This window comes from Rhinolophus sinicus, chromosome 15, assembly GCF_057876585.1.
Source record: "Rhinolophus sinicus isolate RSI-liver-muscle chromosome 15, RSI-T2T, whole genome shotgun sequence".
NCBI lineage: Eukaryota > Metazoa > Chordata > Mammalia > Chiroptera > Rhinolophidae > Rhinolophus > Rhinolophus sinicus.
Genome location: NC_142515.1, coordinates 48788770 through 48811513, shown reverse-complemented (window position 1 = coordinate 48811513; position 22744 = coordinate 48788770). Strand labels below are relative to the sequence as shown.

Here is a 22744-nt window from a genome sequence, read left to right as displayed (position 1 = left end):
TTGCATGAAAAGAGGCATGGTGCACGGAGCAGGGAAGAGACAGACTCCCCTCTCAGGCTCTCCTCTGCCTGGGAGGCAGACACACTACCCAGAAGACAGCCATGACGGAGTGCCCAGGAGAAGGCAGGACTTCGGTCACTCAAACAGTTGACATACATTTCCTGAGCACCTTCTGAGTAACAGGCAGGCACTTCTCTAGGTGCTGGGAGGACACCCGTGGAATCGGAACAAGGGTCATGCCCTCATAGGGTTTAGAGTCTAGTGAGGGTTATATTTCTTTTAACAGCAGAATAAGATAATTTCAGGAATTATTAAGAGCTGTGAAGAAGTGAAAGGCGAATGATATGAAAGACAGTGGCTACGTGGGGGATGTAGGACAGCTTTTAACCAGGAAGGTCAGGGAAGTCCTCTCTGAGGTGATGACACTTACGGGACATCTGAAGGCGGAGGAGCCAGGTGCAAGGATCTGGGGAAAAGCACTCCCGGCCAACAGAGCAGCAAATGCAGGGTCTTAAGGAAGGACAGGGCTTGGCATTTTCAAGAAACGGATAGAAGATAAACAAAGCTAGAGAGTAGGGGCTGTGGGGAGAGTGGGAAGGGCCAAGGTAGAGAAGGTGGTTAGGGACCAAGTCAGGCAGAGTCTTGAAGGTCCCCCTAAAGAGGCTGAATTTTATTCTAAGTACGACCAAAATCCTCTGAAGCATTTTGAAAAGGTGTGGCAGACACCCCACTCCCTCCATCGCTGTCACGGCGCCTGACTCACCTCTGGTTTCAGCTGCAGCTGGTGGGCCTCTTGCTGACAGCCCCCCCTCCACCCCCCCACCCCGCCAAGCACACATGGCTCATCCCCTCATCCCTCCCCACGGGTTCCCCTTTACCCTCATGAGAACTGAGCTCAAAAGAGCAGGGGAATGAATGAACACCCTCAGAACCACCTTGGACCAAGGAAGACAGAGCCAACGGATAGATGTGCCAGGGTCCCATCCACTCAGGGGATAATCTGCCTGCGGGGTATTCTGCATGTTTCTTGTGGTAGCCTGGATCATGGAAGTAGAGGTGGTGGTGAGAAGTAGTCGGATTCAGAAGGTGTTTTGAAAGTTTGGAAGACGAGACTTGATTGGTTGGTGTTCTCAACCAACAAGACTCTGAGTCTCTAGAAGGCTTGGGTGACACCTGCCCTCACCATGTAAAAGACTGTTGCAGAGAAGAAGGGGGGACGATGGGAGGGCAGGCTTTGGAGGCTTCGGCAGTGAGGGAAGGGGACGGCCATGTGCTGAGTGGCGAATGTTTGCCAAACATGTGCTCATCTCCGAGGCCCAGTACAGCAGCCCCCAGCTCCGTGCAGCTACTGAGCACGTGACTGGGACCTGTTTAGTGAATGCAAATGACATTCCAGATTTTGAAGACTTAGTATTAAAAAAAAAAGCATGTAAAATATCTCATTAATACTTTATATTGATTACATTTTGAAATAATATTGTGAATATACTAGACTTAATAAAACATAGCATTAAAATTAATTTCACCTGTTTCTTTTTACTTGCATAATGTGGCCACTAGAAAATATAAAAGTATGTTGGTGGCTCACATTATAGGTACACACCCTGTTTCCCCGAAAATAAGACCTAGCCGGACCATCAGCTCTAATACATCTTTTAGAGCAAAAATTAATATAAGATCCAGTCTTATTTTACTATAATATAAGACTGGGTCTTTTATAATATTATAATATAATATAATAATATAATATAATATAATATAATATAATATAATATAATATAATATAATATAATATAATACAATATAATATGATATAAAATAAGACCGGTTCTTATATTAAGTTTTGCTCCAAAAGACGCATTAGAGCTGATTGACCAGCTAGGTCTTATTTTCAGGGAAACGGCATTATGTACCTACTGGCTGGCAGTGGGCTAGAGGCTGTACATCTATGTCGTGTCTCTGTCTCACAGCGTCATAGGAGGCAGATGTCCCTGCCCCTTTCCAGATGGCACGGCTGAAGTTCAGGGAAGCCGGGCGCCTTGGCCAAAGTCCCAAAGTCCATGCTTGTGCCTATGCCATGTGGTGCTGCCTTAGCGTGGCTTTTGTATGCTCGAGCTCTTCGCATCCCAGTGTGAGGGGTCAAGCACACATACAGGGAACAAGTTTGAGGTGCCTGACCTTGAGGATGGTGCTTAGCCCTGAAACTATGTTTTGGGGAGTAGTGGAGTAGGCTGGGGACATTTCTCCCCTCTGCCATCATCCCCCAGGGGCCTCCTGACTCCAGGGCTACTAGAGGTTTCTCAGCCTACCTTCCCACCCACTGGACAGCACCCACCCTCTCCCCATCATCAATCCCTGCATAATTTATGGGCGCCATCAAAGTTAATTAATGCTGTAGTTACAGAGCCATCCCAATGTAATTATTGTGTAATTGAATTATAACTTTAGGTAATTTCCCACAAAGTGTCTATTGCTTATGCAAGAAAGCCAGGGACTTTTACCCAATGATTGATGGGGGTGTTGGGGCCAGATGGGGAGCCTGGGAGATTGGGAGATTGGGAGAATGCCACCGCAAGGAGGGCACGGCTTTCAGGCCTCTCTGAATCTGGAGGTAAGACAGGCAGGTCTATGAGGAGCATTACTGCCCTCTGAGCCTTGGGCTTTCCAAACTCTCGCACCTTCCCCCCTCTCCTGCATCCTTCTGCCTCCATCTTACAATAATGTCCAGCATTCATCCCACCCAACACCACTGTGAGCTCTTTGTTCATTCTGACTGATGCCCAAGTCACCTGCCCCCCCCCCCACCTCCAGCCTGTTCCATGAGCAAGGGCAGCATATTTAGTTTCATATGATTCTGCTCCTCAGCCGCTGAGTCACAGTTTGATCCAACAGTTCACGACAAGAAAAAATGCGGTCAGTCTGACATGGAGAAAAGCAAACACAGGGCCGGTGCAGCTGAGTCACAACCCTCAAACTCTTGCTGAAGGAGCGATGAAATAACCCAGCTCCTCCACTGCCCAGGACCCCAACAGCCTAGATCCGGGTGAGGCTAACTGCTGTGATTGACAGCTGAGCACAGCCAGACCAGCCGTCCACCCCAACTCATGCAGGCCACTTCCCGACTGCATGTTCTGACCTCAGGCAGGACAAAGCTCTTTGGAGCCTCAGTTTTCTCATCTGTTAAAAAGGAATCATAACAGCATTATGACTTTCGAGTTTATAGGTGTGTCAGGGCTCAGGATGAGTCACCCCAAGATGTGCCTCTGTGTTACGTACGTTGCTTGAGCTAAAGACAACCAAGACCTTGTGGGCTCAAGAGAAATTTCTGCCCCCCACTTAACTACCTAGAAGAAATTGAATTAGTGGCCTTGCCCATAATGAGAGATTATCAGAGATAACATTTTTTGACCTATTTATAGGACAGGGCCAACTTCTATTCACTGAACATCGGCTCCCACAGGGCTGGAGTCCAATCGGTGCCACCTGGACCCACCATGCCAGAGTTTGCGTGGTGTTTTTTCTGGGTGTCGCACACACACACCTACACACCGGCATCTTTTCACCACACTGGGCCCCTTATTATTTTCTCCCTATGGGCCTGTAAGATCTTCTCTTTCCATTCTCCCACCAAAAACCAAAACAATTCCTGCCTGAAGTCTAGAGCCAGCACAGAGTAGCAGCATATAAACTGCTTCTGCTTCAGATGCCATGGGCATCTGCCGTGAATGTATGTTAGCTCCAGCCAGGCTTATTCCACCAGAGAATGTCTAGGTTCCGCTTCCAATCCAAGTCTTTACTAGGCTTTCGGATACTTTCAAGTTATTTTCTCTCTCCAAAAACAATATGCTTGGAGACTGTGCTATTGAAGCACAGAGCTTCCGGTAGTGTTTGCATGGGTTATATTTAGACATATTTAGATATATTTAGACACAGCATGTCCCGAACCCCTTCTGTCTCATGCCAGCTTCCCACCAAACAGCCTGGGGCAGGGATTCAGTGGATACTAGACTATGAAAGGGGTGCTTCTCCTGGAAAGCCCACATGGGGTTGGAACAGGATAGGAAGGAGAGGGAGGAATCTCAGGGAAGGTCTGGCTTGGCTTTACTAGGAGGCTCTGGAGAGTAAATCATTGCACAGCAAAGTTGTCCTGCCTGAGGCAGGGGCCAGGCTTCTGTCCCGCCATGAGGAAGTCACTGGACAGAGACACTGGGAGGAGGACGGGCTGTTACCTTCCCAGCTCTGTCAGCAGCTCTGACTGGCCCACGGAAGGCTCTGGAGTTGTGAGCGCTGGTCTCAGGACAGCAGCTGGGGAACAGGTGCGCCTCTGGACCAAGGGGCCCTGGGCAGGGCCCACAGCACCTTCCACAGATCCTTTCACCGCACTGGGCCCCCTGATTATTATCTTCCCGTGCACCTGAACGATCTTATCTTTCCATCCTCAAACAAACAAACACATTAACAAACAAACAATTCTAGCCTGTAGTCTGGGGCCAGCAAAGAGTGGAAGCATACAAATGGTATGTAGGAAGAGAATGAACGCTAGAAAGAAAATCTAAATGCACCAGGTCTGCCCTGCGAGTGCCTCCAAGAAACCTGAGTTTCTGCCTGAGCTGCCTGTGGCTCCCTCCCTGGCTGAGGGCCTAGCGGGGGAGGGCCGGCGGGAAGAGTCAGACCTGGATTCAGGCAGGTCACGTCCCTTCTCTGACTCGGATGGGAAGTGTGGGGGGCATCCTGCACTGCAGCCGGCAGGACAGGGCAGCCCAGCCTGAGCCTGGCCCAAGGTCCCCACAGGTGGCAGGCAACTACTTCCCCAACAAGACCCCACCGCTCATGGCCCAACGAGTGGAGAAGGATGCACTCAACGTCATCCACAGCTGCATTCCCTCTTTCCACAGGTGATGGCAAACTCAGCCCCGGGGCAGGCAGAGATGCCCAGAAAGAGTAGAGGGGCAGGCCTGGGGTTTCAGTGGCTGGGTCACCCCACACTCCTGTGCATATCAATGTAGAAGGCAGAGTGACAGGAAGGAATGTTACCTCATATGACCTTCATGGAGTCATCAGTTTCAATAGGGACTAATATACCCATTATCCAGTATCAGTCGAGCTCTGTACAGTTTACCAAGTCTTCTCACACATGCACACATTATCTTTGAAATCCTTTCCACATCATTCTGATGGAGGACTCTTATCCCCATTTTACAGATGAGAAAAAGTGAGGCCCACAGCTCCAAGGTCGCCCAGTTAATAAATGGCACCAGCTAGACTCAGAATCAGGCCTTCAGACACTAAATTCCCATGCTTTCTGCTGAGCCCCACTGCAACAGGAATTAATGAGGCTGGTGTCTTGGAAGCAGTGAAACAATATCATAAATAACCTCAGGGACCCTGGGCTTTGTTTTTCAATAATTGTTTTAGCAAAGTCGGAGGCATATGAAGCATGCTGTTTTGCAACCTGGTTTTTTTTCCCCTTCAAAAATGTCTTGCGAACATTTCCCCACGTCGTTAAATATTATTTTACAGGGCCATCATTTTTAATGGCTGTATGGTATTCCATCACATGAATGCACCATAATTTATTTAACCAATCTCTGTGTTGGACCTTTAAGCTATTTCCAGTTTTTGCTCTCATAAACAAGGCTGTAATGAGCGTCCTTGTACATCAATCTTTTCACCCCCTTCAGATTGCATCCTTAGGGCCAAAGGGATGCATTCTTTTAAAGAAACGTTTTTCGATGTCCATTACCACATTTCTTCGGGTGACTCATTTTCTCTCATCCTCAAAGATGGTAAAACAAACAAAGAAAATCACATTTAAAACACAAAAATTTTTAAATTGTATCATCCCAAATCAGCAGGTAATTAGTTGGGTGTCTTTGGCAGGTCACCCCCCCCCTTTCTGTAAATCCATACATCAAATGAGGGGTTAGATAAGCAGGTCCCTACATGTCCTTCTGCTTCCCTCATTCTCGAAGGCATAGGGAGATCCCCAGACTGCTTAGGCTGCAGGAGAGAACTGGCCCTGTGGGCTTCTTGGAGGAGGCAGGGCCTGAACCACCCTTGAAAGACACATAGGGATTAGGAAGAGAGCGAGTTCCCGGCCGTGCTAAGCTTGGAGATGGGTGCATGGAATCTTGGTCAGGCAGCGGCTGGCCAGAATGCTTGTTGCACAGTTTTCCTGCACAGGAAATCCCCCAAACCCAGCACAAAGGACAGGAGAGGCTTTAGGGACATCCAGGCCTCATAGACTGATGCAGGGACATCAGGACCTCCAGCAGCTTCCCTTGTTGCCTTTAAGGAAGTAAATTCCTGTCTTTGGGAACATACAAGCAGAGATCGGTGCCTGTGGGTGGGGACCCTGCCCCCAAGTAGAGGGTAGAACCAGGTGGCAACTAACACTGTGATATTCTGGTTCCAATAAACGGGATTTTGGCCAAGTGATATCCCCTCATTAGGCCTTGATTTCCAAGCGGAAGAACGGAAGTGGTGACACACAGCAGATTCTTTCATGATCCTTTGCCGGGAGACCAAAGAGTCCCCACTTTGTGCGAGGCACTGCGCTAGACGCTGGTGTTTAACAATGAGCAGAGCCGGTGAGCCCTCACGGTGCGGACACTCTAGAGGGAGCCGGGCACTAAAGAAATGGTCCTAAACAAATAACCAGATGTGCACAAATTTGGATAAGGGCCCTAAAGAAGCACGAGAGCTATCAGAACATGAAATGGGAAGCATGAAGGCACAGGGAAAGTTTGCCTGAAGTGACATTTGTGATGAAATATGAAGACGAAGGGGGTAATGGATGAAATTTGGGGAGAGAAGAAAGATATTCTGCAAAGGAAAAGTCATGTCAAAGGCCCTGTGGCAGGAGGGAGCATGGGATATCCCAGGCCCTCCCAAGCCAGGGGCTGGTGCACAGCCCAACAAAAGGGAGAGAGGAACCAGATTGGCTGAGGGGCTGGCAGGAGCACGTGGGGAGGCAGCCGCTGAGGGGCTGCGGGCAGGAGCAGGTGCCCTAGCGAGCAGGCTCCGGATGGAGAAGGGATGGGAGGAAATGTGGTCAAGGGGGTAGAGACCCGGAGCTGCGTTCTGTGATTCTCACTTGCTCAGGTGGGCCAGCCGAGGGGTCGAGTCCTGCTCAGGTGCCTACTGTGGGGACACACCTCCTTCTTCCTGGAGCCCCACGGAGCTAAAAGCAGCTCAGCACGTGGGCTGGGGACCAGGGAGGCTGCAGAGGAGAGGGTCAGCCTTTGCTTTACTCATTACTCAGCTTGTGGTGGGGAATAGGGAGCAGGCGACAGCCCCTACCATGGGCAACCTGTCATACTGCTGTCACTTGGGGATCTTTCAGGAGCCTTCACCACTGGCCTCGGCCAGACAGTTCACATGCACACACATGCGCGCATGCACACAAAGGGCAGCTTTTGGAAAATGGACCCTGGAGGCCACAGGTGACTATCCAGCCCAGCCTGAGTGAGAATACAGTCCTTCACCCCACTGGCCTGAGGGAGACTCGTGGGTGCAGCTCAGCAGCTGGGAAAATGTCCAGACCCTCAGTTGATATTTCCACCAAAGTTCTTAACCCTCACCATGACCCTGGGAAGACAATGTGGCAGATGGGGAAACTGAGGCTGGGGGTGGGGGTGGGGGAGCACAATTTGCCCAAGGCCACATAGCCAGCAGGTGGAGAAGGTGGCTTCAACTCATGTCTGTCGGTGCCAGTCCAGGGCTCGTTAGGGTAAGTCCAGATACTGATGGGACACACAGGGAAGGGTTATGGGGCCAGAATCACATGAGAGGGAGTGAGAAGGAACAGCCTGGTCTGGGGGTAAAAATCTCAAGCCAGGAACTGGCAGAGCTGACTTACTCATTGACCTTGGCTAATCAGTCACACAGCGGCTCTCTGCCTCAGTTTCTCCACTTCACACCAAGATGTAAAATCTCGCACTCACTAAGAGGGGTGAGAATCACGGAGGAAGTGTGTTTCAAATGAAAACAAAAGCCTAGTACGAGCAGCGGCTGGTGTTGTCGGCATCATTATTAATGTCGTTAATAATAATGCCTGTAATAAATCGTGAGGCTGCTGGATCACGTGCTCAAGAGGGGGTGACTTCTCATTTCCCCCACACGTGTCTTGCGCTCCTGGCTCCTCCAGGCTTCTCCCATCCATCTTCCCTTTAATCATCCCTCAGCCCATCCTGCGAGGGAGGGAGGCCGTGGTAGGGCCTGCAGGAGGCCAAGAGGCGGGGATTGGCTAGTGCCGCTTTGTACATGGAGACCTGAGGCCCAGGAGAGAGGGACCCCCCAGGATCAGCCAGAAAGGGGGAGGAGGAGCTGGGGCCGGGCCAGCTTCCAGATCCCAAATGCAGGCTGGCTCCCCAGTTCCTCTTCCCCCAGTTCATCCAGAAGAAGTGGCCCCTCGTGGAGCCTGGGTTCTCATGGAGACAAAGGCTGTGCTGCCTGCAGGGAGCTCTCAGGCCTCAGGATGGAGGGAGGGGCAGGGCCTTCACAAAGCTGTCGGAGAGGAGGGGGGTTCATCTTTCTGCTCTCTTTTTCCTACTTGCTTCTCCTTTTCCATGTGAAAGAGGCCCTGAGCATGGTGGGAAGGTGGGGGGAACTGAGACCCAGCCTCCCAATTCCTGACAAATTTATCAGACCCCTCCCTCATGGTTTTTGCCTCAGTCTACACACCTCTGCAGTGGGCCTGCAGGGCTTGCTTCCTTAGAGAAGGGACAATAAGCAAAGATATGCCAGACTGAACGTTGAATGGGACATCAGAGGGAAGCTGGATGCTACGTACAATCCCTCCCTCCTCCTACCCCATGGAGACTGCAGGAGGGATGGGAGGGGCAGCCTCCTCCAGCTCCTCTGTCCAGGGACCAGCCTGCTACAAGCTCCTCTGTCCCCCTACAGAGAAGGGGCTCTGAAGAGGGAGATTTGGACGGAGAGCCTCCCAGCCCCATCCAGGATTTCTCCCTCCTGCAGGCCTTCTTATGAGGTCCAAGCTCTACAGACCTTCCTCTGATCACTCTTGTTTCCCATGCAACACTCCCCACTCCCTCCACTCCCAAATTCAAACTTTGCTGGTACTACTCCTTGAATCCAGCACCCTCCACACACATATACTCTCACAATCCCTCCCTCAAAGGCTGCCCCTATCTGAGGCCTTCAGTGGTTTCCCAGGGCCCCAGGGACAAAGGTCCATACTCCTGGGCTTGCGCTCAGCGCCTTCGTGGTCACCCAGACCCAGCTCTCCAGCAAGAAGGGAACACTCCCTTTCCCCAAATTCTCTGTTTACCTGCCTACACACCTTTGCCCTGAAGTCCTCTGCCTAGAAGCCCCACCTTCCATTTCTGTGGACCCAACTCTCTCCCAAGCCCTTCAAATGCTGCTGCCTCCAGACTTGCCCATTTTCCCACACAGATCGCCACACAGCAGGCTGTCCCTGCACTGTGACCTCCACCCCAGGGCCCTCATTCTTTCCTCTTTGTCTGCACGTCCATTTCAACATGGTTTTTGCTGAATATGTCTGCTCCCAACACCACCTCCCCACACAGACAAACATCCCAGGCTGGGAGCTCCTTGATAGAGAAGACTTATCCAGTCCAGGGAGACTCAGTCAGGAACTCACACACCAAGAGACTCAAAAACTATCTGTTGCATCAAAATTGCACTAAATGAACCCCATACCTAGTGATGCCACTCATAGGTACATGCCCAGCACAAATGCAGGCATATGGTCTCCAAAATCTATGTCCTAGTATGTTCTGAGCAATAATCTGCAATAGCCAAAAACTGGAAACAAGTCTCATGTCCCTGAACAGAAGGACGGATGCATTGTGGAGTACCATACAGCAGTGAAAATGAACGAACTCGTGCTACATGCTTTACACACAAGTCTCACAAACATAATGCTGGGTGAAAGGAGAAAGACATAGATTAGAACATGTTATATGATTTCAATGACATAAAGTTCTGAATCAGACTAAACTAAACTAAGGTGGTAGAAGTCAGGATAAAGGCTTACTTGTGGGGAGGGAAATGTCAGCGAGGAAGCAGGAGGGGAACTTCTGGGGTGTTGGTCATGTACAATTGCTTCAGCTGGGTGGTGGTTTTAGAAAATTGAATTGAATTATGTCAGGCAAATCACCTGACATCTGAGGCTTTCATGTTTCCAAATGTTAAAGGGACATACTGCATACACCCAACTCCCTCCAGCTGTCCAAAGGCTGTGTGAGAATGCCCTGGGACTGGGGGGTGGAGAATGTTCCAAAGACTGAGGAGGTGCCAGGAAAGCCTCCACCTTTCCCTGGACCTGCGATGGCTCCCCACATGCAAACCAGTCTACCCTGAAATTGTTTGTTCCAGGAAGCCAGCCGATGCAGGCCTCCCAGCCTCAGATGGGCAGATGTTTGCCTGGCAAATCACCTGGTGGCTAGAAATACTGCATAGCTGCTCCTACTCTCTGGGACCAGTGTTACTGATGTTTAACAACCAGCATTGGGTGGCAGGGATGGAAATGCCCTGATTTGGAGGGTTTGCCAATTTCCATGGTGTAAATCCTCCCACCACAGCTGATTTCAAGCTGCCAACCTGACATGACTGAACACAGTGTGGGGAAGACATGTGCACAATTGGTTCTTAAACCGTCTCCACTACTCCACTAGGTTAATCCTCCCAGGGCACAGCCTCCCTGCCCCAGTATTGGAGGTGGGGTTCAAGGATCTGAGGATGAAACCCATGAGGGAGCCAGGCCGTGTCACTGCCTCTTACTGTCAGCCTCAGGCTTGCACCGCAGGGACTAAGAAACAGGCTGGCTCAGATCAGGAGAAATTCTTCCTTCACACTCCTCCTTTACCGCCAATCCAGCAGCGAATAAGCTGGGAGAGAAGATTTCTGGAAGAGAGAAAATGTGGAGAGTAGACCGTTGCCCAAGTTAGGGCCCAAGACCCAGGGTGGAGAATGCCATTTTAAAGACAGAGAAACTGAGCCCCTCAGGGGACAGCACAGGTCCCAATTCTACAGGAAAATTGGTCCTCTGCCTTCCTGACACTCCACCAAAGACCCTTTTCTCCATCAAATTACCTGGCACTCTTGTCAGTAATCAATTGGCACAATCCATGAAAAAAGACTTGTTAAGCTGGACTTGATTAAAATTTAAAGCTTCTGCTCTATTTTAAAAAATCAATTGACCACATATGTGTGGGTCTAATTCTGGTCTCTCTATTTTGTTTCATTATTTATATGACTTGAGTATGGCAGTTATTTGGTAAGTTTTGAAAATGGTTGAGTGAGTCATCCAACTTTGTTCTTTTTCAAAACAGTCTTGGCTATTCTAAGCTCTTTATATTTCCACATACATTGAAGAATTCTCCTGTCAGTATTTATAAGAAAGTATGCTACAGTTTTTATTAGAATTCTATTAAATCTATAGATTATTTTGGGTGAATCAACCTCTTAACAATATTGAGTCTTCTGATCCATGAACATGTTATATCTATTTATTTAAGTCTTATTTGATCTTTCTCATCAATTTTATAGCTTTGGGCATATAAATATTGCATATATTTTGTTAATCTCCAAATATTTTGTTTTTATGCTATTATAAATGGATTCTTTAAAATTACAATTTCTGGTCATTCATTGCTAATATGAAGAAATACAATTGATTTTTATATATTGACCTTTTATGCTGCCACCTTGCTAAATTCGTGTTAGTTCTAATATCTTTTTAGTACATTTTGTTGGGATTTTGTATGTAGACAATTATGCCATCTTCAAATAAAGACCTTCTTTTTCTTTCTAATATGGGTGCTTTTGTTTCCTTTTCTTGCCTAATTGCCCTGGCTGAATCTTCTAATGTAATGTTGAAAAGAAGTGGTATGACTGCACAATCTTGCCTTGTCCTGACCGTATGGGAGAGCGTTCAGTCTCTCACCATTCATTATGATATTAGTCCTTTATGAACTTGAGGACGTTCTCTTCTACTCCTAGGTTTCTAAGAATATTTCGCATGGTTGAAAACTGAATTTTGTCAAATGTTTTTTTCTGTATCTATTGAGATGGTCGTGTGGATTTTCTAGTTTAGTCCCTTGATTGGTGAATTACATTGATTCATTTTCAAGTGTTCAACCAATCTTGCATTTTTAGAGTAAGTTTTACTTGCTCATGATATATTCACTGTTTAATATAGTTTCACAATCAATTTTCTAAAATTCTGTAAGGATTTTTGCATCTATGTTCATGAGGGATATCTGTCTAATATTTTTTTGGGATATTTTAATGCATTTATCTGTTTTGGTACCAGGATAATACTGTCCTTATGAAATGAGTTGGGAATGTTCTCAATCCAGGTCAAGTAGCGTTTTTATTGGATGCTGGATGCTGTGAATTTCATGTTGGAGAGGGTTCAACTTGCAGGAGTCCTTTAAAAACTGTTGGACTTTGTTTTTGTATGCAGTTAGATTACTTGTAGATCAGTTTGATACTTAGTCTTGTTTCCAAGTTCAGTGAAGGTGAATTTAGAGTACGCTTTACTCTGAGCTTGTGCAGGCCTGTTAGGTACCAAGGCATAGCACTCCTGGGAGACTCTACTGGTCAGAACATAAATGTCCCAGCCTGTATAAGCTTTGGGAATTGTTCAGCTTATAGCTTCCTGGCCATTCTTTCCTGACCTCATCCTAAATCGGAACATTTTAGGATTTAGCAACAGAATCGAGGGGATTCCTATGCAGGTTTCCAAAGCTCTTTCTGTGCATAGCTTCCTTGTCTCTAGTTCTCTGCCCCACAGATTCCAGCTGCCTCAGCCCCTTTGGGTGTCAATCCATGGGTGTCACTCCATTGGACAGTGCACTAGACTTGCCAAGGCTGCTCAGCCTGGGGGCTCAAGGCCTGGTTCCTCCAGGCCTTTCTCCCCTGGCCTGCTACGAGCTTCCAGCTCCAGGACTTTGCTTTCCTAGGGAAGGGTAGAAATTAGAGAGAGGAGGAGCAGTCATTGAGATACTTTGACTCTTGACCCCTCTCAACCTGCCCCTGCCCCTACCAGCCCAGCCGTTAACACTAGTGACTCTAAGCACCCCTGTTTGTAATCCCCTTGTGAGCAACTTGGTTAGCCCCAGGGCCTGCACTCACACCTTGGATGGATGACAGGTCTCGGACCCCCATTCCGCCCCTGCCCACTTCTCGTCCCACCCTGGGCCCCTGGAGAGGGGACTTGTGAGGATCTGGGGACTATGTGGGCTCACAGCTGAGAATTCAATGTGTCCCTTGGGAAAATTCCCAGGACCTCAAGAATCCCTGGAGAACCACTGCCCCCAGAAACTGAAACTTGGTTCTGCCTGATAGCAACAAAGAAAATAATGCCTGACCTGAGGCAGTGGACCCACCCAGCTCACCTGCTCACTCCTGGAGCTGTGGCCAGTGTCCTGGGGAAAACTACGCGTGGGTGTGGGGAAGGGAACATGAAGCCACAGGCAGCCACACGCTCATCTCCCTGCTTCTCTCTACGGCCTCATCACCTTGAACTCCAGCCTCTTTGCCACACGTAGAGATGCAGGACACCATGAGGGGACTTAAAGCCCAGGGCCAGGTTTAGGACCAAGTTCTGTGCTTCCATCCCAGGGCACCAAACCCAAATCAGCCCGGAGATGCACACAGCTCTTTCATGAAAATAAAAATAATGTCAAATAATGTCCCTCATTTGGGTAACGTTTTAACCTTGTCAGTGTGAAAAACAATGCCTATAGCAATAGCTATGCTTTTTGAGTTTCACTGTGAACCAGGCACTTCAAACATGTTACTGCTTATGCTCACAGCCTGCAGGATCAATATGACAGTGCCCTTTGGCCAAAGAGGAAACCGAGGTGCAGAGGGTGAAAGGACTTGGCCAGGTCCCCGATGCCAAAACAGAGCAAAGCTGGGCTCCAAACCCAGGAGCACTTGCTCGTTCTCCTTGCTCATCTCAGCTGTGCACACGGGCAACCCTATCTTTTGTCCAGCTACTTAACGTACACGAACCTGAGAGAGGCAGAGCCGGCATCAGCATGTCTCTGACAAATGGGGAAACTGAGGCACTTGGCCTAAAGTCTCCCAGAGCCAAGACAACTACGTCGGCTTCCTGGATCTCTGAGAGTGACCTCTGCCCACACACATGGAGTGGAGTTTTGTTGTTCCCATGGAAACCTGACCATCATTACGGAAATCAAACATCTAATAAGAAACCAGCACAAGACTCAGGTCTGGCTTCACAGACACCTGCTTTGGAAGTCACTCCGTGGGACCCACCTCACAGGGCACACGCGGTACTAGGTTTCTATATAGGTTTCTCCTATATCGTTAAGTTTGATCTAACAACAGCCAGGTAGAGAGAATTTTACCCATTTTACAGATAAGGAACCCGAGTAGCTTGTGGCTGTCAGATCATCAAATATCCTGCATGCAGCCTTAAGAGGAGGCACGTCTGCAGGTGGCCAGATGATAAATTGTCACAGGCCACGTACAACTGAATACCATTGGTCCAAAAGGCACTAATGAGCTGGGGCACAGGGCAGAGACTTGGGCACAGCCGGGTCAGGGCTGATGCCAGGACCTGAAAGCAGCCAAGTGTCTAGGGGGCTCCAGGAAGCCATGGCCTTGAGGCCGCCGCCACGCCTCTCTCCCAGTGCACTAATTGGGGCTATGCTGGGTCAGAGGGGCTACCCCACCAGAGCTGGGGCTGGAGCCAGGCATGGGGCCAGCAGCCTTTGTCTTGCCTTCTGTCCCTTTGTCTCTGACGTCAGAGCAGAGGCCTGCACGAGGTTGCCCCCGGGGGCCTGGAATATGAGCTAATGAGGTGAATGCTAGGCCCAACCTGGACCAGCTGAGACGGCACCAAGATCGATAGCAGGAGACAGGTAGCCTAGGGTCCCCTCTGAGCCTGGCACCCAGCACCCCCTTGGGGGTAACAAGTGTCCTTTCTGTGCACTGTTAAAAAGTATGCCAGGACAATAGGTGCAAACAGGGACTGCCCTGCCAGAGCAGAAGGCATGGTCATGCTGCCTGGACAGGTGGCATCATAAAAGACAAAGCAAGGGCCAGAGAGATTGTGACTTGCCCAGGCACACAGCTGCCAGAGGCAGGCCACTGACCCAAATCAGATCTGACTCCAGGTTTGCTCCTGCCCCTCACAGACCCTCAGCCCCCAGTTCCATGGTAATGATATCTCTCAACTGATCGACCGTTATCCCAGGTTATACACTGTGCTAAGCACTTTATAGTCATTATCTCATAAAATTCTTATAATCAGTCTAAAAGTGGGATAACTAGTATCCTTTTTAGAGAGAAAGAAATGGGGCACAGAGAGGCTAAGTAATTTGCCTAGAGTCACACAGCTAGGAATGTTAGAGCACAGATAAAAAACCCAGACAGTCCAGGAAGTATGTAAAGGAGGCCATGTGGGGGCCCCAGAGTCAGGCCAGCTGGGAAACATGCTGGCTAGAAGGTGGGGTGAAGGCAGGGGACAAGTGGGTGACACATGGAGAAGGGTGAATCTTGGAGGACGTTCTAAAGGAGGCAACCACCGTCTAAAGTAGGGGCCAGTATGGAAGACCACAGCATAACCTCGGAGCTTGGTCACCTCTCTTCTCCCAGCACCCCCAAGCCTCCATCAGCTTGCAGAAAAATGCACGGTCCAGGTTTGGCATCCAAACCTGAAGGGTCAAGATCCTGTGTTTCCACAGCAACCGTATCCTTCACAGCGTCCAATAAGGACATTATTTGGCTGCAGTGAGCACACATGCTCTTTTGATTACCACTGAAGGTATTGAGAGGCAGTCCACTCTCTCTCCAAGGGCCCCACCCCTCTTTGGTAAAATACGTGCTGCGTCCCTGCCCCCTCAAAAAAAATAGTGAAGGGATAAGGGAGGGAGGGAGAGTCCTCACACAAGAGAGGGAGAAATGGGGGGAGAGGGGGGTGGGAATCAATGTTTGCATTAATGGAGTCGCCTGTTCAGCGTTTCTCTCCTTTTATAGATTTAGATAACATGCTCGTCAGGGATATCTTCGTTTCCCAGAGCAAAAAAATTAATTACTCACTAATGGCACGATTCAGAAATTAATTTGTGCTCCCGTCTCAAATATGTCGTTATTAATCAATTGACAGTGTGAGGCTGTCAGGGAGAGGTGTCCATTAGGGTCTGGGGTACTCAGGCTGACTTGGGGTCAGACTCAGAGGTGGGGTTGGAGGTTGCAGGCCCCAAAAGGGGGCCTGGAAATGCTGTGGGAAGAGCCCTCAGCTGGGGCAACTTTGGGCAAATCCTCAGGGTCCCAAGTTTCCCATCTGCACACTGAGGAGGGTTGGACTTGAGCAATACTTCTCCGGCTTCCCATAACTGCAGAGTTCACTCGGTAAAAGAGTATGTAGAATGAGTACCCAAGACACATGTCTGGGGTAGGCGTGGGAGGCCCGGAGGCCCTTGGCTGTGCCCCCTACTTTCCCCATAGTTTCCAGGGCTCTGCGGAGCAGTTAGAAACCCTTGAGGGCAAGGTCTCTGACTGCCTTAACTCCCTGGTTCCCTGGGGAGGGGGCCTCGGGGGATTTTGTCTTTTAGGGAGGGCATCCCTGGAGCCTCACCACACCCCATCGCACACACCAACCCGCACCCCATTCAGCTCCAGCATCAGCTCAGTCTAGATGGGCAGCTGCAAGATGGCTGGGCCCGTCCTACTTACTACTGTACCTTGAATAACTGGAGCAGGGCTTGGCACACAGTAGGTGCTCAATAAGTGATTACTGTATGAATAATTGTTTGGCTAAAGCACCCATCTGGGAGTGAAGAGTGGTCTAGGAATCCAGGCATCGTGGCTCAGCCTCCAACGCTCTCACCACCGCCTACCCTCATGCCCCCATGAACTAAAGGTTGATAATCAGCTGTTTCTGATATTTCCGTCTCCAACAAGCTTTACTCACCTTACGGGCTTGATCTTATGTGGTGGGCAGAGTGTACATCATTATTCCCATTTGACAGACAAGGAAGTGAAGCTCAGAGAGGCCAAAGCAGCACAATACAGGCTGGCGGGGATGCGGGGTGGGGCTCGCTTACAGGGCAGAGAGTGGGGCTGACTCAGCCCAGCCCTCGCTCAAGGGGAAAGCCAAAGACTCTGAACTATTTTAGTCTGGTGGTGATGATTGAGAAGAACCACAGGTACCTGTGGCATATGCAAGTTAGAAGGAGCAATCCCATCATTATACAGATGGGGAAACTGAGTCCCAGAGAGAGGAGGGTTGAACATCAACCCATCAGAGGAAGACAGGGGTTCCCTAGGGTGATAACATAGCCCCGTAGGAGGTCATAGCCCTGAGGACCACACCTCCCTGCCCTTGCTGACTTAGGGCTGGGTCTCACTAGAACCTAGAAGGTGGACAGGATGACCCTCAGGCTCCATAAGGCCAGAGGACACTGTGAGGCAGGAGGTGGAAGCAGCAAGTGAGCCGGCCAGAAAACAGCAGGACCGGAGATTTTCCCAGGTGATTGTGGGTCTTGGGAAATGCATTGGAAAATTGCTGCCTGGGGGAGGAGCTACTGACCCCATCCCAGCCTCACCCACGCTGCCAGGCGAGATACCTTGGGCTTTTCTAATACACCCACATTTATTGAGCACCTACTATGTGCCAGCCATCTCGCATCTGTCACTCCACTTAGCCTTCAGTACCACCCCATTCACAGATGAGGAAACTGGGGCGCAGAGAGGAAAAGGACTCGCTCCGAGTCATCCCAGCTTGGCACAGGCCCAGAGCACAGGGGAAGCAAGGGAGTTGTGGGGCAGGTGAGAGGAAGGACAGAGAAGAGAAAGAACATTTAGCATGGTTTCCCTGGTGACGCTGACTGCCCACAGCCACTCTCACCCAAGACAAACAATAATTGTAACCCACAATATCCACGGACAGTCTCGCAGGGGCTCTCTGTACCCAGGACAGGGGGAGGGAGCGGGCAGTCTGTACAGGCTCGGGAGTCACGAGGTCTGTGTTCTGCTCCTAGCTCTGCCCTAATTCCCTATGGGACCTCACACAGTGGAGCCCCTATCCCCTCATCAGTAAAATGGGTTAAACCCCTCAGGTTTAGTGAAAGATTCAAACAAGAGGACTCGCATGAAGGACCCAGTGAATTGGAAACACCATATAAGGCAAGCATGGACCCCTCACAGGTATCTGACTATCCCCCCAACCTAATGGAGACAGTAGGTGGAGGGAGGTGCGTTGTGTATGTGAGTGTGTCTGCAGGGGTTACTAAACCCCTATTGTCTTTTCCATACCCCCTAAGGGACAAAACTTCCCCAGCACAGGGGCAACAGTGTCTTGGTGCCCCTCCACACAGACCCTTCCAGGGTTCTTGGCCGGGACCTTTGTGCAGGGTACAAGCTACTTAACCAACCACAATGCCCATTGGGGAGGGCATTGGGTAGACTCCATTACTTCCAATGAGGTTAAGTTGGGGTGGGGTGGATAAAATGGGTGGGTTTGAGTGTGGAACAGGGAGTTAAGCCATCATGAGCTGCAAATGGAGGAAGCTGAGCTTGGTGGCGTTGGTTCAGTGGGTGGAATTGGATTGGAGAGTTGCCCCTGAGGGAGAAGTCTTGTGGGGGCCCACAGTGGCCCGCAAGACCACATGTGACTAGTTCCCTGTTCCTTACTTACTGTTATGACAACCGAACCAGGCTCAGCCCCAGGGAAAGTAGAGAGTGATTACATGTGTGCTGCTCCAACTGCCTTGGGAAATTTGTCGTAATCCTCCCAGACTGGCCCCTTCAAATTGCACAGGGCTGGGCTCCTATCTCCTTCCAGTGAGGCCGCCTCTGCTTCCTAAGGTGTCTGCCTTAAACAGACACACCTGGCAGCTGAGGGTGAAATGGGAGAGGGGTTGCCCAAGGATGGAGGGTACTAGGTATCACAGGGACCAGTGGCAGGGCTTTGGTAAGATGCATTAGTGAAAACCAGTAGGTGTTGGACCATTCTGTCTTCTATACTCTTCAAAACATACCTGTCCTGGAGGTCAAGTATTTAGAACCTTGAAGAAGTATATATATATATATATATATATATATATATATATATATATATATATATATATATATATATATATATATATATAAAACCCGATCAGTTAGTTCCTGCTAAGAGTCCCTAGGTGTGGTCTTGCTCGTGATGTTGTTGCCTTTTCACGGAGATTTCTGGAATGATGCTCTAACCCCAAGATACGAGCTATGTGGGAATCTCTGCTCCTTGGTAATCTAGGGAGAGGGGAGACATTTTGAAAATTCAAGGACTTGTGGTCCCCATCAAGTCACAAAGTGAAAGGAGCTGCTCTAGGTCAAAGTCAGCCTCAAGTTGGGGATGTGCCCCAACCCATGGCAATGGTCCTAAGCAGTTACCTCAGAGAAGACTTCTCTCTAGAACCCACTTTCCTCAGATGTAACGTGAAAGAGAAGGAGGAAGGATGGAGTAGATGGTCTTTATTCCTGCTAGTTGTCAACAACCTCCAAAGGCCAACTACACACTTGCTGCCTGTCACAGAGTTAGTACTGTAGGGAGGACCAGCGCTGGTGTCACTACTTAAAATGCACCCCCACAGCCACTATGTCTCCCTTTGTCTGCAGTGGGTAGGGTGGCTGTCATTAAATTCATTTTATAAATGTGGAATCTGAACCTCAGAGAGGTTGAGTAGATTTCCTAAGGACACACAGGAACAAGATTTGTGAACAAGGTGTTCAGATTTTCAAGATGACATTCTTTCTACAGCATGGTGCTGCATCGTTCCAAGATGTCTCTATTCCTTGTCTTTTTAGTTGTCTGTCTATTGAGCCCACCCCTGGGTATAGGAAACCCTGATTGGTAAGTGATGCTAAGCTCTGCCCCTGGAGGGTCCTAAAGCTCTCCTTCCTCTTGAATCCATGGCGTTGGCTTCCCTCCCCCTCCATCAATGTCCTTCACTTTCCTAAGACTGACATGCTCTCTGGAAGGGGTGAAGATAAGAAAGTGAAACTAGAAATGGCAGTGGCCAAGTGAGCTGGAAGCCCTCTCCTCATCTGCTCCCTCCCTCTCCACATAAGACAGTATTCTAAGAATTAGAACAGTCTCACCATTCAATGGACTGCCTTGGAAGTAGTGAGCAACCCTTTCCTGGATGTATGCAAGTGGATGCTGTCCTACTTGTCAGAGGGCCTACCAAAAGGATTCCTGTATCCCAGGGGTGTTGACCCAGAGATCCCTCTACCCCCTTCCACATCGTGGTTCTGTGATTCTGGGGCAGTGGAATGTGGAAGAAACTGCCAGGAGCTAAGACATGAGGTTCTAGTCCCAAAATTTTCATTAGCTATATGATCCTAGGTAAGCCATAGACTCTCTGACCCTTTGTTCTTCTGCTATAAAGTCATGGGGGTGGATGAATGCATCCCTGCCTTTCAAACTGCTCTCCGGACCCTGGGATTCCCTGGAGCTGCCTCAGAGATGCTGCGAGGGTGATGGAACGACAAAGGGAACAGCACTCCTGGATCCGCCCCCAGCTGCAAGAACAGCAGCATCAAATAAGATCTGTTTAACCAAAGGTCCCTGAGAAAGGTTTTGAAAGGGTCCTCCAACCTCTGACATCCGGACTCACAATTTCATTTCAGGGGTACTGACTGGCCTTCATCATTAGTGGGTGCTTCACTAATGTCCAGCCTCATTCTGGGTTCCCTTGGGACAGTGAAGTCTAGGGCATGGCCTCTGTCCTTGGTCCTCTTAAGAAGACAACAACACACTTGATCAGAAAGCCCGGTGGTTGCCTTTGGGTTTGGTGCAACCTATTACTCAGTTTGCACAAAGTGCTCCGGTACTCCCTGGGAGCAGCCTGAAGTAGGAGTAGGAGTGTTGCCGAGCTTTAGGGGGTGGCCCATGGCTGGTGGGAAGAGCTTTCCTTCTGTTCTCTAGGGTGGGTGGGGTGACCTCATGGGAGATGAGAGCAGGGAAGAGAGGCCCCTTTCACTTGTCAAGGATGTCACTAAAGCAGTCTGTGGGTTTGTCCAGAGAGATGAGTGTTTCCCTCCGACGGAGCTGCCACCAAGAGGGGCAGCTTTCCTTCTGGTGGTACCAGGAGTCTGGAGAGAAATGTCTGTCAGCGTGATGTGTGGGAACATCCCTGGGCCAGCAGCGTGAGTACAGAGCAGACGTCATGGGTCTAACAGATACTGACTTGCCGATGCGGGCTCAGAAGACCCTGAGTTCCTACCTGATGGGCTTCCAGGGGTCCAGTGAAACCTGCCAAGCAGGGTGGACCTTCAGAGTATGGGAAATATGCCAACCGCTACACCGGCCCCTCATGGCACAGCCATACTGACATAGTGTTTGGAATCCAGAATGTGCAGCACTCACGCTCCAGGTGTTGAAAGGAAAGAGAGATTCTTGGGAGTTGGAACCGTCACAGATGGCTGTCCAGTGATCTATTTCCACGTAACAAACTATTGCACAACTTAATGACTTAAGTGCAACAAGTTATTATTATTATTATTATTATTATTATTATTATTATGTCTCACTATTCTGTGCATCAGAGATTCAAGCAGGGTATCATAAGGATGATTTGTCTTTTCTCCATGATGGCTGTGGCCTCACCTGGATGACCTAAATGGCTGTGAGGTAGAAATGGCCAGGCATCTCTCGAACCCCCTGTGGCCTCTTTATATGGCTAGCTTGGGCTTTCTTACAACATGGCAGCCTTGGCATGGTCAAATTTCTTACGTGGCAGCTCATGGCTCTAAGAAACCAAGATGGGAGCTGCCGGCGCTTTTAAAGACTTAACCTGGATCTGGCTCACTCCTTCTGCTGCCCTCCTGAGTCAAAGCATTCACAGGCCAAGCAAGATTCAAGGGAGGGGAAACACGCCGACTGGTCACTAGGAAGAGGGTCAAAGACGATGTAGCCATATTTAATCCACCACAGATGACGTATTCGTTTTCTGCTGCTACTATAACAAATATCACAATTTAGTGGCTTGAGATCACAGCCATTTTTTATCTCACTTCTGTAGGTCAGAAGTCAAGGCACAACATGACTTAGCTGGCTCTCTGCTCTCAGATCCACAAAACCAAAATCAAGGCGTTAGCTGAGCTGTGTTCCTTTCTCAAGGTTCTAGGGATGTATCTGCCCCAAAGAGCCTTCAGCTTGTAGGCAACACTCAGTTCCATGTGGTGGTAGAATTGAGGTCCCCGTTTCCTTGCCAGCTACTTTCACCTTCCAGAGGCCGCCTGCATTCCTTGGCTCATGGCCCCCTTCTTCCATCTTTAAAGCCAGCAACGGAGGGTCAACGCCTTCTCATGCATCTTTCTAGGGAGAAGCTTTCATATTCTCCAGGGACTCTATGGCCTGCAAACGCTACAGAGAATTGCTTTAATTTATCTCACTCTGACCGCTCTGCCTAACCAACCTCCAAGTTAGCAAATCCTACAAGAATTCTTTTGTGACACAAAATATCCCCCTTGGCTTCAGTGTTGTGAATCCGTAGCCATCAGAACTCCAAGCCCCATGTGTTTTTCAAACCCCTTCCCTCCTTCCACAGGGCCCCTAAGGAGAGAGAGACCATTACAAGCATTTTTGGATTTGTTACTTCCCAGGCACTGGTGGGCAGCCTGCACTCCCATTTGTTGTATTAAGTGTGCGTGACGTTCTGATGAGCTTGGGACAAACCACTGGTTGCAGAAATGGGGGTGGGAGGAGAAGGAAGGTATAACAAGAGGCCACCCA

The 22744-nt window shown here is 49.4% G+C and overlaps 1 protein-coding gene across 1 annotated transcript in view; it reads left to right on the top strand.

Annotated features, from left to right (window-relative positions):
- The first annotated feature begins 4710 nt into the window (after positions 1-4710).
- The window catches only part of PCBD1 (pterin-4 alpha-carbinolamine dehydratase 1), a 90151-nt gene continuing 72117 nt past the window's right edge, over positions 4711-22744 (top strand). The window contains exon 1 of the mRNA XM_019712464.3: positions 4711-4895. Within this exon, the coding sequence (XP_019568023.2) occupies positions 4711-4895 (185 nt within the window). The remainder of the gene's footprint in view (positions 4896-22744) is intronic.